The 16,486-nt window shown below is 43.7% G+C and overlaps 1 protein-coding gene across 2 annotated transcripts in view; it reads right to left on the minus strand.

The window, feature by feature from the left end:
* Positions 1-16,083, minus strand: part of rasa1a (RAS p21 protein activator (GTPase activating protein) 1a) — a 25,415-nt gene extending 9,332 nt beyond the window's left edge. For both annotated transcript variants that reach the window (XM_030769009.1, XM_030769016.1), the window contains exons 1-8: positions 15,288-16,083; positions 4,597-4,749; positions 2,327-2,462; positions 1,953-2,023; positions 1,583-1,700; positions 1,280-1,311; positions 773-825; positions 131-281 (exon numbers count right to left, since the gene is read on the minus strand). In XM_030769009.1, coding sequence (XP_030624869.1) covers positions 131-281; positions 773-825; positions 1,280-1,311; positions 1,583-1,700; positions 1,953-2,023; positions 2,327-2,462; positions 4,597-4,749; positions 15,288-15,802 — 1,229 coding nt within the window. In that variant the 5' untranslated portion in view covers positions 15,803-16,083. The remainder of the gene's footprint in view (positions 1-130; positions 282-772; positions 826-1,279; positions 1,312-1,582; positions 1,701-1,952; positions 2,024-2,326; positions 2,463-4,596; positions 4,750-15,287) is intronic.
* Positions 16,084-16,486: the final 403 nt, after the last annotated feature.

Below are 16,486 nucleotides of genomic sequence, written 5' to 3' on the forward strand. Positions count from 1 at the left end.
TGGAGGGGGTTTTCAGAACTGCCGACGGAGCTGAAATGCTGGCGTGTTTTCTGGTGGAGAAGAGTAAAGACTGAACCATGCCTGTGATTGTAATGTAGACAGTAAAGAAGCTTTGAATAGAAACACAGACCTGTTATAATATCGGCCGCCCATGGTGTACTGGTTATTGGGTGTGGGGCTGATTTTAAACCTCTGGATGTTCTCACTGGTGCGGAAGAACAGGGAGTAGTCTCCTGGGGTGTTGTCTGACGGGCGCACCAGGAAACTGCAAACCTGGCCCACTGCGAGCAGAACCAGAGTGAGAGGGAGAAAGAGAGACAGAGAGAAGAAAACAGAAAGAGGGAAAGAAGAAAAATGGGTAAATCGCTCTTATGTTTGCCACACGCTATTACTGTGACATCACAAAGGGCCTCAACGGCCAATTTTGACACATTAGAATAATGAAATAAAGTGGAAGCAAGTAGCATATTAAATGAGCACAACTTAAGTACTAGATATCACGGTAAACATGAGGCTAAAGAAGCTAAAAGTTAACGTGGCATTCCTGCTGTTACACCGGTACGTCTAAGTGTAAAGTCAGGACTGAACGCTCTGCCTGAATAGGTCAGGTAAAAGGTCAAGGCAGTCAGACATGCAGCCCAAACATATGATGATTCCCGCCGAGATCTGGCCTTGTTTTTCTCCACAGTACTGACTGACTAACACAGCGTTCTTCTGCTCTGCGCTGTTTCTGCGTGTCTCGTACACAAGTTCCAGGCAAGGATGCGTGTACCTGTCATGAGTAGGTTGTAAGCCTCTTGTTTGCTGATCTTCCCGTGGTACCAGCTACAGGAACGAAAAGGAGAATTAAGGGAGATAAATGGTTAAGTACGACTAAAGGGTCAGCGTCAGCGGGGTGACTCAGCATCAAGTCACAGCAGAGCGCTCAGCTCATGACTCGGTGAATATGACTCCCCCAGTGACAGCCTTCCGTCAGTCCAATCCCAACCAATGACACTTTGTGGTGAACGCATTTTAACAAGTAACAGCTTGCTGTCATATCTCTAGCCTGAGGCAAATTCTATAATAAACATGCACACACATTGCTTCTGACATTTATTGTCTTCACAATTCACCAGTGGTTCCCCACAACAGAGTCAAAACTTCAGCTCAGTGTCGACACAGTAACAGTAAACATGATGTCACCCCACAGAGGAAAACTGAACTCCGAGATAACACGAGCATTTGACTGGATGTGGACATTTGCAGTCAGTGGATGTACGTGTAAACATCAACTTACATTTTTCCTTCATGGGGATCTTCTTCACGTCCCTGAAAAATTAAGTTGCAGTCAGTGATAATGAGGACATTGTCATCGCACAGGGGGACTTGAATTCATATCTCCCGCCCCTTGCCCATTTCGTGTTACCTCGGTAATGCTGACAATGACTTGGGTTTGATTATTTTCTCAGTTTGAGACCTTGAGACGCTCACATGCTATGGAGTACTGAACAGAGATGAAGAGTGACTGACCAATCTGAGCCTGTAAGACAGACAGAAATACTGTCCACCTTTCTTTTCTAAAAGAGGATAGCACACTTACCACCTCCTCCACCAAATCCTCCACAATTAGACCCTGCTCCTCCGTCCGCACATTGGTCACCCACATCCACCCGTCATCCAGTTCATTATGAACTATAAACATGTCTCCTTTCAGGAAACTGAAACACACACACACACACAGAGCATGGGCTAGTGTTAGCATCTACATTCTCGAGCCTCAATTTATTTACAGTCCATTAAGTTGTTTACCAAGGGCCAGCAATGACGTGATCTGATTTGACAAGAACATACCTAAGCAAATAAAAAAAACATAAGCAGATGATATATAATGACAGTGGTGGGATGCTTCTTTGCAGACTAAGTGGTTGAGTATTATTCTGCTTTACAGTCGTAAAGCTGGCTGAACATACCTGATCTCATCTGTGTCTGGCACTTTGGTGTATGGGAGGATGGCCCTCACTCTTCTCCTGTCTTCCACAGGCTGAACAGGAGAATGACAGCTCAGTTTCACATCATATAACAGCACCGTAGAAATGTATTCACAGCACTAGTGTCTCAAATTCTACACTTCTCCAGAGAGTTCCAGGCATTAAGGGGTTAAAAACACTGGTGAGGGTGTAAGAGAGGCAACATGCTCAGACAATTCATTCCATTTTCTAAAGGATGATAAATGGGTCTCCCATAATCTGTCCAATAAACAGAGCGGCATGTTGAGTATTGAGTGTCCTTGCCTGTTAAAGAGTGAATGAGGGTGTTTAAGAAGGGCTGTTTTAGGATGTCTTACCTCTGGAGGAGCCACTGGTGACAGGAGCTTTTCTCCTTTGAGCAGACAGGACACATAGCTGTAATAGCCAATGAGATCTGACAGAGATGAGAAACGCCGCCCACCAATGTAATAATCCCCGCACATAGCAATGATCCTGCAACACAGACAGACAGACAGACAGACAGACAGACAGACAGACAGACAGACAGACAGACACACACACACACACACACACACACAGAAAAATACATACACACAGCAAATTAATCAGTGTCTTCTAGGCTTCAATACATAGCAATATAATTTTGCATCTGAATGACATGACCCAGTTCATATTGAAATGAATGAAACCTATTCATTTGCAAATGTTCTTTTTTTTCTCTGAGATGTATTCAAAATGAAAATGTCTGCTATGGACATCACAAAAATCTGTCTGCATGCAATTACAGGGCCTTTGGGCATTTCTTAATGGATTAAAAACACAGTAGCAGCAGACAGGAGATGCAGGATTGCATCCATATGTTAAACAGTCCATGTGAAAGACATACGTCTGAAAAACAACATAAAGGTAAATGTCAGTTAGAGATGGAAAGATGAGATTGTGGTATACTGACAAAAAAGGGGCTTCACCTATTGTTAATATCAAATTAAATATCTACAACAAAATGTGCAGGGTTACACCACAAATACATACTGACATTTAGGCCCATTCGTAATCAGGTTATTGAAAGCAGAACAGATGTGAAAGGGCTTTGTCTAATCTGAAAATCTAAGATGGAAATGTTAGAGGGCCTGCGTGATATTACAAGCCTCTTTGGGTTAATATGAGTGGGCGGTGGAGTCACGAAGATCTCCATCCACGCATTGGGCTCATGTCACATGGTGTAACCAGAGCATGTCCTGTGACCAGTAGAGCTTTATTAAATCAACCTTCAAAGAATTATAGCTATGCTCACTTACACTTTGATTCACCATCATACCCGTAAACAAAACCACCTCTCACAAATACAAAAGAGCAGTGTTTCTTAAAATGGGGTTTGTAAGATCAAGCAAATTATGGTGTTCTTCCTCATCTCACACTTATCTTGAAGGGGTATTTTGGGCCATTTCAAATCTTTCTAGAAACCTCCCACATTTAAACCAAGCACTGGAAAAAGTGGTCTTTAAATAACAAAATGACTTACTAAGCACAAACCACATCCTAGACTAGTTTCGCTCAGGTTTCAGTGTCAACCACAGTGCTGTGACTGTTTGAGTTACCAGGATCAATGACATAGCACACGGCACTGCTGCTAATGGTGCCCCTGGACTTGACCTCTCAGACGAAACATTAATACATTATTCTTTATTATCTGGAAAGCTCTGTTTGTTTACCTCACACATTACTAGGGTGAAATCCAACAGATGATTCTGGCAGTTAGTAAAACAATGTTTCAGAGATACTATGCGTGGAGTACTGCAAGGCTCTCGGATGAGTCCTGTCTTGTTTTGTGTCGTTGTATGTTGTTTGTGCCTGGTTTATTGATAATCAGAGTACTCAATTTCCCAGTTTTGTTAATAACGTCAAATCATGTGTCTCTGTAACAGTTAGTCAATCAGTGCCTACATTAGACATGCGAAAAGAATTTTCAGTCACCAAGAAAAAAAAAATAAAGGCTTCTGGTGATGCTTTGATTCTAATGTGAACTTCAATGATACAAAACACTAAAGAAAATAAAACTTCAGAAAGTGGACAAGTCTCTGTGTCCATCACCTTTGACACCTTCATACAGTACCGTCACAGGTAGATCTAGAAACGTTAAGCCTAGGATGCCCTTACACTCAATTATTAATACAAGAGTGGGTAGTCGCGGTTCCATAGCCTTGGTCAAATGGTCTATGATTAATACTACTCTGCCACAAACATTAATTTTCAATATTAATTTATCATAAAGCAGCTTTCTGGCTTCCTTCTTCAGTGCACCTGCTAAGCAACTCAATAAAACAAGAATTAAGTTAAGAAAAGTAGGTCAATGCCACAAGAGCCACAAACTCAAAATCCCTGACAGACAAGGACTGGTCCTCCAGTCTGTCAACGTGGAGTGAAAAGAAACCACGTCACTACATTTGATACAACATTAATCTGATTCTCTGTTAAGTGCATGGCATTAATGCTATTAATGTCACATTTGCTTGAGGAACCGATGTTTTAGTGCCTTTAACGAAATTGCTCCTCAAGCGATAATTTTTCTTTTTTCTTTTTTTTTTTAAACATGAGTAGGGTAGTTAGGTGTGCAGGTTAGGCTCACCTGAAGTGGTTGACCACGCCCGTCATGCTGAGGAAGGACAGGACGAAAGAACCGGGCCGCCGGTCGCTCTCCCTGATGAGGTAACTGCCCGGTGTTCGGACCTGCCGTAGACGCTCCTCTGCTATGGTGCGGTCCAGTTTCCCATGGTACCACCTGACAGAGAGACCATCGAGAAGTTATCCATGACATCCAGTTCAGTTTGCCATTTCACATCTTCCTCCTGCCTTCATTCACTCTCCACCTCAACTCAAGTCAACTTTTCAAAATGTGCCTTAATGTGGAACAGCACTGTGGTGAAAAACTTTCTGGATTTTTCATCTAAACATGAGGACTGTGTTTGAGTTTACACTAAATGAGGCTTAAGCATATTGCCAGCTGGTCTTGAGAGCATCATTGTCATAAAGACTTGGTCTGACAAATAGTCTGAGCTATATGAAAAAAAAAAAAGGACACAGAAAAAGAGGCAGGCATTCTGATTTAAATGGCTCAAATGTCAACACGAGCAGGAAGCTCTTTCTTGGTTTGATAGGTTACAGAAAACAAGTCAAGAGCTAACCCGCACCCTCGAAACACATCTCTAGATAAAACTCCCCAAAACACCAAAGGAGAACCCTCAACCTAGAAAAGAGCCAGTTAAACCAAGCGTTCTTACACCAGAGCAGAAACACATTAAAAACCTTCTGCTCTCTAAATTAAATAGTAGCTTTTCTGAAACACACTCTGGTTAAACTTTAAGAGGATTCAAGTCCCTGTAGAGAGACAGAGAGAGAAAAATTAACAGCCTGCCAAGTTTTAGTACTCTTCCAACACTGTGAAAGTGTGTGTATGAGTGAGAGAGAGAGAGAGAGAGAGAGAGAGCAGAGTGATAAAAGTAAAGCTCATCTGGTAGTTTGTGAAGAGACATATGGCCTAAGAAGTTTCTAATGATGTATTCTTAGTCTTAACAAAAGCAGTGCAGACAGGTTCTTGTTAAACAGAGTACTTCCGTTTGTTTGTTTCAGATGACACACAAGAGCATGTGGTGACAGTGGGTGAGCTGAATGACTAATTAACGGAGGAGCGGCATACAAATGATTGAAAAAGGTGAGATAAGTGTGTGGTACTCTGGTAACGACACTGTATTTGTGTATCTGTATCTGCAGTAATAGCACAGTCTCTCTCTCTCGCACACACACACAAACACACACACATCCACATGACATAGCTCTTGTCAACTCTGTTCTAAGAATAAACATACACAAACAAAAACACTGAAACACCAAGAAAGCTCTCTCTCACACACAAACATACACACACATACAAATGAAAGTGATACATTCACACATTTAGCATGGAAACACTCTGTCACAGATAAAGAGGTGAATACATAATGCTGTGTTCTATCTGTGCTCTGTGAGAACACTGATATGGTAAATGCAAGTTATTTGATGTGTGTTGTTTTACTCCACTCCATCTGTGAGTGAGACTGCTAGACAGAATATGGAGGGTCTTCATGAGAACTCCACCAGAGAGCATTCTGGAACAGCTGTGTTGTGTGGAAAAGTAAAAATAAATAAATAAATAAAAAGATTAAAATGAGACATGGAACAAATCCTGTATGTATGTTTTTGAAAGAAATCTGGGCCTGTGTGTGTGTGTGTGTGTATTCTGTGGGTCTACTGCACAGCTGTAATACTGATGAATGTCCTTTATAATGCAGTCATTTCTCCGTGCATACAGAGGAGCATTCCTCAGATCAGACTGAACTCAGCTCTGTTTTAAGTAGAAACAGTGCAGCAGAGGCAGGAGCTACAGCAGTGGGTGTTTCCACACTACAGCTCTAGAGCCTTCACTAGGCCTAAACTTCATGGCTATTCTTAAAGAAAACACACACACTAGGGCTGGGCAATATGATCTATAAATAATACCACAATATTTCAGGCTATATCGCGATACATGATGTATCTCTCAATATTTTGAAATCTCCACTAAAGCACTTCATAACTGCTCAATTTAACCCTGTGATGCATAAAATCACACCATTATGATGATTCTAGTAGTCCCTGCAACATACATCTGCATTAAAACATTCTTGTTTATATTCATTAGTGGTCTCTGTTGGAGGAATTTTAAACTTGCGTGCGAAAACCGGGAAATCACAACAAAGTTAAATTTAACAAAACAGTATTTATTCAGCATCTTCCTTGTGATACCCAAAACCACTGCGAGATGATGGATCCGGTTTCTTTTCAGAACCAATTCGTCCGCCCTCATCTTCTAATACCGTTTCAAAACTCAACATGTATAAACTCACTTTGGCGCTTCGCTTCTTTTGCTTTCTCCAGGCTCCTTCCCTGTTCCCTCCAGATACAGAAACACACCTTTCACCTATATATGCCCAGGAGAGTGGTCTGGATGGGCGGGCAAGTGTGTGAGACATATGTGTGTGAGGTTTTTTTCTTTTTGTGTCTGTGAGAGGGAGAGAGCCATAGGAGAGAGTGAGAGAAGCGAAACGCCAAAGTGAGTCTCATGCCGGCGGCTTAAAAAAATTGCATGACAATTTGTGCCCGATGTTCATGATATAGTCATTTACTACATTGCACGTAGAACAAGCCGCGATACATTGAGTATATTCGAAATATCGCCCACTCCAAGACACACAAACATCAGTTATGGAGCTTTGTCAGTTCATTCACCAATCCACATTCTCAAATTCTGCTCCACATGTCCACAAGTTCAGACGACAAACACACAAAGGTCTGAAAGAGAACTGCTTTACATTCAGAAAGACATGGTCCTAATGTAGAAGAGCACAAATGCAGTCCGACCATACAAACGGTGCATGGTAAAGCTGATAGTGTTTGTGGTCTCTTGAACTTGCTCAATAAACTCCACATTCTCAAAGCTCAGGGCATGTGTGCGATGTCCATGCATGTCGATATTTCAAGTCAACACCGTCTTCTCCATCACAAACAGGCTCTTAATTACCGCACATGTGCTCTCAACATCACCCATCAGTGAGCTGCAGTTAGACACGCGCGCATGTGCACGGATGGACGTTAGCACACCCACACAGTCTGCGCTTTTTTATTGAGTTCAACAGCATTCAAAAGGTCGCCTTTTGACACTTGCCTGTGTGATATAAAAAACCCCTTGAAAGTGTCAAAAGATGAACTCAATAGTCAATTAAGACCACAAAGCTAACAAGGCTAGACGTCAGCTAAAGTCTTAACCTTCATGATACCACTTTTGCCTTCAGCTATTCTCAGATATGATTTTGGGTGTTTATCAGTGTTGTGGGGGGGGGGGGGGGGGGGGCTCATAAAACGTGCCCCTCTCTGATTGAGATAAGACACACACACACACACACACACACACAAACACCCACCCACACACACCACCTCACTTTCGTATGCACGAGAAAGGAATGTGGATTCATGTCTGCGCATGAACAGAGTTTGGAGAGACACACAGATCTGGCCTGCCATACACAGCCAACTACAGCTTTATTCAACAACTAGAGAGAGAGAGAGCGATAGAGAGGGAGAGAGAGTGAGAGAGAGAGACAGCAGATGAGAGGGAGAGAGAGAGAGAGAGGGGGAGAGAGAGAGAGAGAGAGAGCCCTGACAGCTGCTTCCTGTGTGAACATGGCCTATGCACAAATACTGAGACGTATATGGTCAGAAAAAGAACATGCCAAACTAATGTTTAAACTGAAATCAACGGTGCTAGACTGTTGCATCACAAAAGTCAATTACAATCGTTATCTTAAGATGCATTACTGAACGGGCCTATTTTGCACCATTATTGCACTTTTATGATTATTTTTAATCTGACCGCCGCAATAACTAGGACTTGAAATAATAGACCTTATCTGCTGGTCTCTGTGCTAAGTATGGCTGAATATTCCTTTATATAGCCTTACTCTGAAAGGACTGATAAGACCAAACTGACTAGCGTCGCTTTGCTGTTGCACCCAGCATTCCAGCTGCTGTTGTCATAGCTACTCAATTCTACCATAATTAAAGGACAACCAATCAGCAGACACTATTACCACCTCATTATCTCCACTACCAGAGACAGTTCCAGAACATTTCAAAGTGCCAAAACGTCTTATCTGCCGCATTACAAAAAAACAAAGGACATACAGTGTTTTTTAGAAGGAACTCCCGGATGATGTAGCCTAATGTTTGGTTTGACTGCTCTCCTTTAATAAAAAAAAAAGTATTGAGAGAGAGAGACAGACAGACAGACAGGATCAAGGGCTGAAAAGAGTCACAGAGAGTGAAAAAGTTAACAGCCCCTCATTCAAATCTTCACAGTATAGTCGTGTAGTTAGCAAACACAACACGTGTGTCGGACTGCGAAGAAGCGGTAGCTGGTGTTGTGTGTGCATGCGTATGTGTGTGTGTATGTGCGTTGACACTGGACTTATAAAAGTGAGAAAAAGGTGCAAAGACCTGTCAGTGTCACAGACCTGCCTTTGTGCATGTGTGTCTCTCTCTGTCTCACACACACACACACACACACACAGAGGCACGAAACACACACACAAACACATAGGCAAACAGTAAAGGACAGGAAGAGGAAACTGGTAAGGTTGGACAGGCAGCGCTCTCAAGTTGTATTTGCGATGCTGAAAAGCCACAGAAACACACACCTCTACACCCCCCATGTCTCAGAGACGTCTCTAAACTGTAAGGAAACTGTGTGTGTGGCTCTTTGAAGCGACTGCACTTTTATAACTTTGTTCGTTTACCATACGCCTTCATCCAGGAAGACTCACAAGGGGTGCATAAGTTAATTTTGTTTTGACTGTTTGAATGCATCCCATCACAGAAGAGTTTCCCCAAGCTTCCTGTTACCCAGATATTGAAACGAAAGGTGCAGAATACACAGGCCTACTTAGGCATGCAGTAAAATATCTCTACATTTGGTAATATTTCTGTCATTGGCTACACCTACACAACTGACTACTAATGAACCCATAGTAAGTAGGACAGCAGATGCCACAAGCTGGTCACTTTGAATTTCCTGTGGTGAAGATACATGTTTTTATACTTTTTTATGCAGTTGGCTACATTATATTTTCAAGAGAGCGTGTATTGTTGACAAATAATGAATCTGTACCATTTATATCTAATTAAAACAAAAAAAGATTTAAATTTAACAAGGCCTCGTTTTCGCCTAGTTAAGCTTAGAGAAGGAAAATTCAGAAATATAAAATTCAGTCCTGGACTAGTCTATGTCAGTGTGTGGAAAACTGCAAAAAACATGACCTTTAGTGGAGAGTGCAGGACAGCCATTAGGGAGGAGAAGGAGATCTCTATATTCACAGAGGACACATCGGCAGCCCCAGCCTGCACTGACTTGATTGAGAGCGCTCTCTCTCTCTCTCTCTCTCTCTCCCCCTGATGGATTGTGCCTCTGTCTAAAAAAACCCTCTCTGAAGACATGCAGTCAGTGCTCATCAGCATCAGTGTGTAATGAAACTGCACCACTTTACATTAGGGATGGCTCTCTCTCTCCAGCACTGCCCAGTGCCATCAGCCCAGATGAACCATCCTCTCTCCGCCCGATTCCCAGTCCCAGTCACCGCGTATCCTCTGACTCTGCGCTCCCTGCATCTGGAACCTCCTCCTCAAGATACTTCTCCAATACGCCAACGCCCACGTTGCTTCAACTTGACGACTTTATCCAGTTAATTCTATCTAAAGCGCCCGGGCTCAGAGGTTAAAACTGCTTCAGTAAAACTGATCACAGCTCAAGTCACGTGTTTGACGGCCATGAGTTTTACAACTGAGCCCAGGCAAGTCGACACATCTCCAGTCATCATCGTCTTCTCACATACGTTGTCACGTTCACCCGTCAGTAAACTGCAGTTAAAAACACGCACATGCACACTTGTACTTACAAACTAAATATTGGAAAACAGAGAAGATTATTGCCCGAAACATAGGACCCAGGTGTCATGGGACATATTTCTGAGGGAAGCCGACAGAAGATGTGTAATAACAAATTTATTTTCATCCAAAAACCGCTAAAATTTAACTGAGATGATTAACGAAATCTTTACATCTGCTTTCACTTCTGTTTCCGAACTGCTTCCCCTCATAAGAAAAAAATCTAATCAGATAAGTAGCACATGCCAGCGATGTTTGCATCCAAAGGTAAAACCGTTACCTTAGTTCTCATTTCACCTGACAGCACTTAAAAGTGGCAAAATGTATGCACAAAAACAGAGTAATTGGAATTTAAAAGAAAAAAAGGGAGGGAGAAAAAAAAAAAAAAATAGGTCTCCCATTTCCCGTGTGTGTGTGTGAGATGACCAAGCCATGCTGGTTCCGTGCCCCACTTACGCTGCGTTCATCCTTTGCTGCATCTCTCCGTCTCTCTCTCCCTCTTTCTCTTTCTTACAGGGTTGAAACGCTACGCTGCTGCTGTCTCCTTCGTCTCTGCAGGCAGAAGCGGATCAGGTCCGGTCTGGGATGGGCCATTCTCTCCTCCACCTGCTGTTTCTCTGAACTCATCTCTGTTCTTCAGGTCGCTGAGCCCAAACTCTCACCCCCTGGACTCAGAGTTACACCTCACACATGCTCGGCGCAGGTTTCCGACAGGAAAAAAAAAAAAAGAGAGAGGAGCCAGCATCGAAGACCCGAGTTTTCTGACCCCCTATCTTAGGTGTTGAGAGACGGGAGAAGGGTTCGGCGGGAGGAAGGGACGACGGACTCCTTCCTTGGGGAAACCGTGCGTGAAAGGTCCCTGCAGCAGCCCTCCTGGAGCCTGTTCTCTGTGGGGAGAACGACCACTCAGATAAAGCCCTGAGTGAGTGTGTCTGAGCTTTAGAGAGGAGAGTGGGCAGGGAGGGCAGAGAGAGAGAGACAGTCAGGCGACCAATATCTCGGGGGGGGGGGGGGGGGGGGGGGGGGGGGAGTGGTCGTGCGATTTGTCCTACTGTCCTATAAGGCATCTGAAACCTCTGTGTGATAATGGTGCACCTGTGGCTTTGTGAATGAGCTGAACCAAGGAAAAAAAAAAAAAAAAACTGACGTGGGGAGGGGGGGGGGGGTGGCTCACCCTTCCCCAAGTACCAAAACACATCAGAAACAAAAGTCACGTACTCTGTAAATGTACAAACCAGGCAGGTTGGAATTTCAGCACCTTGCTGGTTTATTCAACAACCCAGCATTATGCAAATGAGCAGCCCTAACAAGGACATTTTTTGAAAGTTTTTCCACACTGGAAAAAAAAAAGGTGAAAAAGGGGTCCAGGGAGCAGCTGCGGAACAGCTTTGTTTGTGTTCACACATGACAGTGTGTCAGAGTGCGTTAGATTTAGACTGCATGCACACACACATATGCGCATGCACACACACACACACACACGCACGCACGCACACACACACTTAAGGGCAACCTCGCTGCTCACAGATGGAGAACACTAAAATGTCTTCTGTGACAGGACACATGGTAGGGTATAAACCCAGGACACATGGGGAAAGATAGAAGAGCAGAATGTCAGCTTTAGGTCCAGGATGACACGACCTATTTCCGACTGTGTCTGTCCACTGACTAATTTAGTGATGATGGCAGAAGACAACTGATCTCCAAACTTCTAGCGGCATTTTAAGTCCCAGAATCAAGGAAGCAGACCATGCTCAAATCCATCACTTAAACGTAAGTGTGCAGCATTTTCTTGTTCATAGAGTGAGCGTTGAAGATCAGGGTTAAACACTCTTGAAGAAACAGGTTAGACAGAAAGTGCTCTCAGCAGCCTTTGTGCACACACACACAAAGCCTTTTCATCGTAGAACCTTCCAGCTGCACTAATGTGGCCCACGGGGCATCAGAAAACAAAGTAATTCAAAGTCTAACCTTTTGATCTGAAGACACACATGCCCTTAGAAGCACATCAGAATGGACTGTATGTGAATGAGGCAACAAGTCAGTTCCATAGGCTGGTCCCAGAGCCAATCAGAATTCAGGCAGCTCTGCAGGTTCAACGACTAGTCGAGCGGAGCAGTCTCTCAATTAGCACTTCACTCAAGAGCCTTTCATGAACTACTGCTTATCTGGCAAATAGCACTACTGACCTCTAAATCCAACTGTTTTTTTTTTCTTTCTCCCTCAGGAGAAACCATTTATGACTCCAAATCCTCTCTAATCTTTGTGGCAACTCAGAAAAAAAAACCCAACACCTCGTTTTCCAGCATTCTGTATGTTTTCGGGACGTTTTGAGAGTATTCTCAGAGTCTATAGGCATCTCCCATGTCTGGTCGTTGTTAAGCGGCGGCTAGCTTCTGTGAAACGCGTGCCCTGGTGTTGGCAGCATTGTTTATGAATGAACTCATCAACGTGAAGGCGTGAACGACGGCATCTTTCATCGGTGCTTTCTGCAGAACTAAGTTTAGATCCACAAGGTGTGAGCACGAGACTCCTGCCAACCCTGGAAACGACCTCCACATCCCAACACAACACTGGAGCCTCTTTGTAGAGCGACCAAGACACAATACCATACATAAAACGGTGGAAGCTTGTCTGTGTTTTCAGTCTATAGGAGAGAATCAATGTGGTACCACATAATGGTAATAATACACCACAACATAAGGTGTCCACTCACAGCACGTTGACTTGGACAAAAACCAGACCGACTAACAGTGCAGCAGCATCAAAAACGCAAGTCTTCACCGCGAAGAACAGATAAGAGACAGTGGAGGCCTGTCAAATAACAATGTCATTTAGAACCTACTGCTGACGTAGGACAAGAGAACTTTTATCCATTAATACATGCAAAGGCACAGTGGCAAGTGGTCACACGTGTCGGCAGTTCGCGAGGCTTTTATCCTATGTCTTCATGCATCGTCTCCAAACCTTAAAATGGTTCATAATGAAGCTCAGTCTACTTTGCTTATGTGACTCTTTATCTACTTTAGGCAGACATGACAAAATGTTCCCTTCAGAATGAAAGTCCTGATGTGTGTGTTCGTGAAACGGACATGAGGATGGTTGGATTGGTTGAGCGTTGGTTGGTTAAGGGTTGGTTGGAGGTTGCAGTACGTGCTGTGCTGACAGGCCTGCTGAAATGTAAGATAACGGAGCGTCTCCGTGGATCCAGCCTTGTCTGTCACTGCTTGTAAGCAGCAACGCTGAGGAGACCATCCGCTAAACTGGGTTACGGGTCGACAAGTCAAGAACAGAGTCGCCGGACTCATCCCTCAAAAGAGCGTTTTGAGAATTCAGATACTGTTACGACTTAGGCACCATGATCGAGAGAGGCTTCTTGCCAATATGCAGTGAAAAGAAGAAACGCAGTAGATTAGCAAGTATGCTATCTGCTTCACCTCTGAACAAGTTTTCCTTCAGAGACTACAAAGGGGGAATGGGATTATTAGTGAGACAACAAATAAATAAATCTGATTTCTAAAAACAGATGAAACTCATTTACATGGCCTTTGTATGAACCTTAGGAAACAGAAAGACTGGGCCGAACGGGTAATCTTGTCTGTAGCGGTTTGGTTCTAACCTGTGCTGTAACTGAAGTCACATCACAGTGGACCACTCATTATAAATCTAAGCAGTGTCATCATCACAACCAAGTATGAGTCACACAAACCTAAGGGGAAGTGTGAAAAACAAGAGAAATGTGGATTACGCAACTTGGTAAAAAACTCAAATGCACTGATTCTCCCTTTGGATTTCTTTCAACTTGATTTGCCTAAACCAGACAAATCCTTCTCCTTTACGCAAACCAGCACTGACACTTGCAAAAAAAAAAAAAAAAAATCTGGTTCTTTGTGGTCTTATGCATATTAGACATGTATATGAATCTAAACTGGCTCAGTCACACTGCAGCAACATCAGTTTCAAGTAAGCTCTACCAATTCAACAAGAGCTGTGTTTTGCCAGAGTATGACGATGATCATTTTATTGGGCAATAAAATAAAACAGACATTCAAGCTACATTCACATTGTGCTTATCAGTACTGAATCAGGGTGTAAGGAAGTGCAGCAATAACTGCAAGAACAACATGTCAACCATTCAGTGAACCTTGAATGCTTTCCTTACTAGCCTTCATTTTGATTCAGAAACAAAACCCCGGGTTTAATCTCTGTTGAAACGCCAGTGATTACAAATCAACTCTCAGATACTACTGGATGTGCTATAGGACTGAGACGTTACGTCAACGGTCACACTTAGGGGTTATCAATCAGTGAGAACTGACAAGGAAATTTCAAGGTTTTCTAAAACCAAAACACTGAAGCCATCCAGAGACGCGCGTGAAGAAATTAGGCTCGTCCACAGACACGGTTCAGTTTCTCAAGTACACGTTTATCAGCAGTTCCAACACACTTCAAATCAAACGTGTAAAGGCGCTGGCTTTGATATTTTATGAGCCATTTATCTCAGTCTTGTGTGTGGAACAAGAGAGGTACAAAAGTCATACAATTCGCAAAAATGACTAACTGAACGCCACTGGTGACACGGCATTACTCAAAACTAACTTCAATTGAAATCGCGCGCCGTTTTGCATCTAAATGAGCTCAGCTGCAACTAACAAGTTTGAGGCTGTGGCAGCAACTGTGCAACTTTTTGCAGGAGAGAGTAGTAAAGAACTAAGAGACTTAACCCTTAAGTTTATTTTACACCGTGTTCTGCAACTTAAGGCCAGCGGAATATATGTTGACATGGTGGGAAAACAGAAGTTCTCTTACTGATTAGTGGGTGGTGCTGACAAGGAGAAAACAACCTCCTCTTCCTCATACTCCGGTCCATCCTGCTGGTCGCTTTCATCCACGCTCCCTTGTGCCCCATAACCTGGCGGAGGCGGGGGAGGGGGTGGCAGTGGTGGGAAGACTGATGGCCCGTCCGGACCCGCCGAAATGGGTGACATCCGGCTATCGGGACCCTCTGAGCCGGGTGAACAAAACACGGCACCGGTCCCTGAGCTTGCTCCGTGCGTTAGGGAATGGCTGCCACTCCCTATAGTGGACAATGCGGATCCAGCAACATCTCCTGGATATATCATCATGTCGGACAGACTGTCCGGTGGAGAGATGTTAGACATGTAGCGAAGGTTTTGCGCAGATCCCTGGCACAAATCAGTTACCCGCACTCTACTTGACTTCGTATACGAGGGAAACTGGGTGGTCTCAGGGCCTCCGCTGTCTGTGACCCCTGTCCCGGAGGATACTGAGCCCCTGTCTTTGCTGCTGACCTCGGTTGACATCACTTTAGAGAGAAGTATGTGGCGGAGACGGTGAGGAAGGGAGCCTGCCCTTCTTCTCTATAGTCTCAAACACTTTCGCTGTCTTTCGAGGTGAGAAAATCAACGCCAAAAGTTTCTTGGAAAACAAGCACGTCCTACTGGCTTAGTGCCTATCTTACGTAGCTAGCTGGCTAGTCCCACACTACAAAATGCTAGCCAGGCTAGCTGACGGCACACTTAAGGAGTTAGGTCTTCATTGTTTCGTGAGTTTGAAATTTTGACGGGAAAAAATGATTTCTAAACGACTCGACTGAAAGAACAGTATAAAAAGAGGACTAGCAAGCGCGGTCCGTCTCTTGTTTCTTCTAGTAATGTCAGTTCTTGGTAGCAGTCCACTTGTCGGGAATGTGTGGTTTTATTGTCAGTGTGCGCCAGGCTTTTTGTGGTTGTTATTTTGTTTCCAGTTAGTTCCAAAATAGCCAGCGCTGCAATCACAACTAGTCCACAGTTTGTATTTCTATCCAGTGCTTTTCTTCTGTTCCACGCCCGCTCGGAAAAAAATATTACAATGTGTTTTTCCTTGCGTTACTTGTATTTCTTTCGAGATTAGTGGACTGGTGGAACATTTGCTACAGCTGCTCCCAGACCCACTCCTTTGCCTGCTCGTGCCCGCTCGCGCGCAGACCTGACTAGGCGAGTACAGAG

Source organism: Chanos chanos, chromosome 1, assembly GCF_902362185.1.
Source record: "Chanos chanos chromosome 1, fChaCha1.1, whole genome shotgun sequence".
NCBI lineage: Eukaryota > Metazoa > Chordata > Actinopteri > Gonorynchiformes > Chanidae > Chanos > Chanos chanos.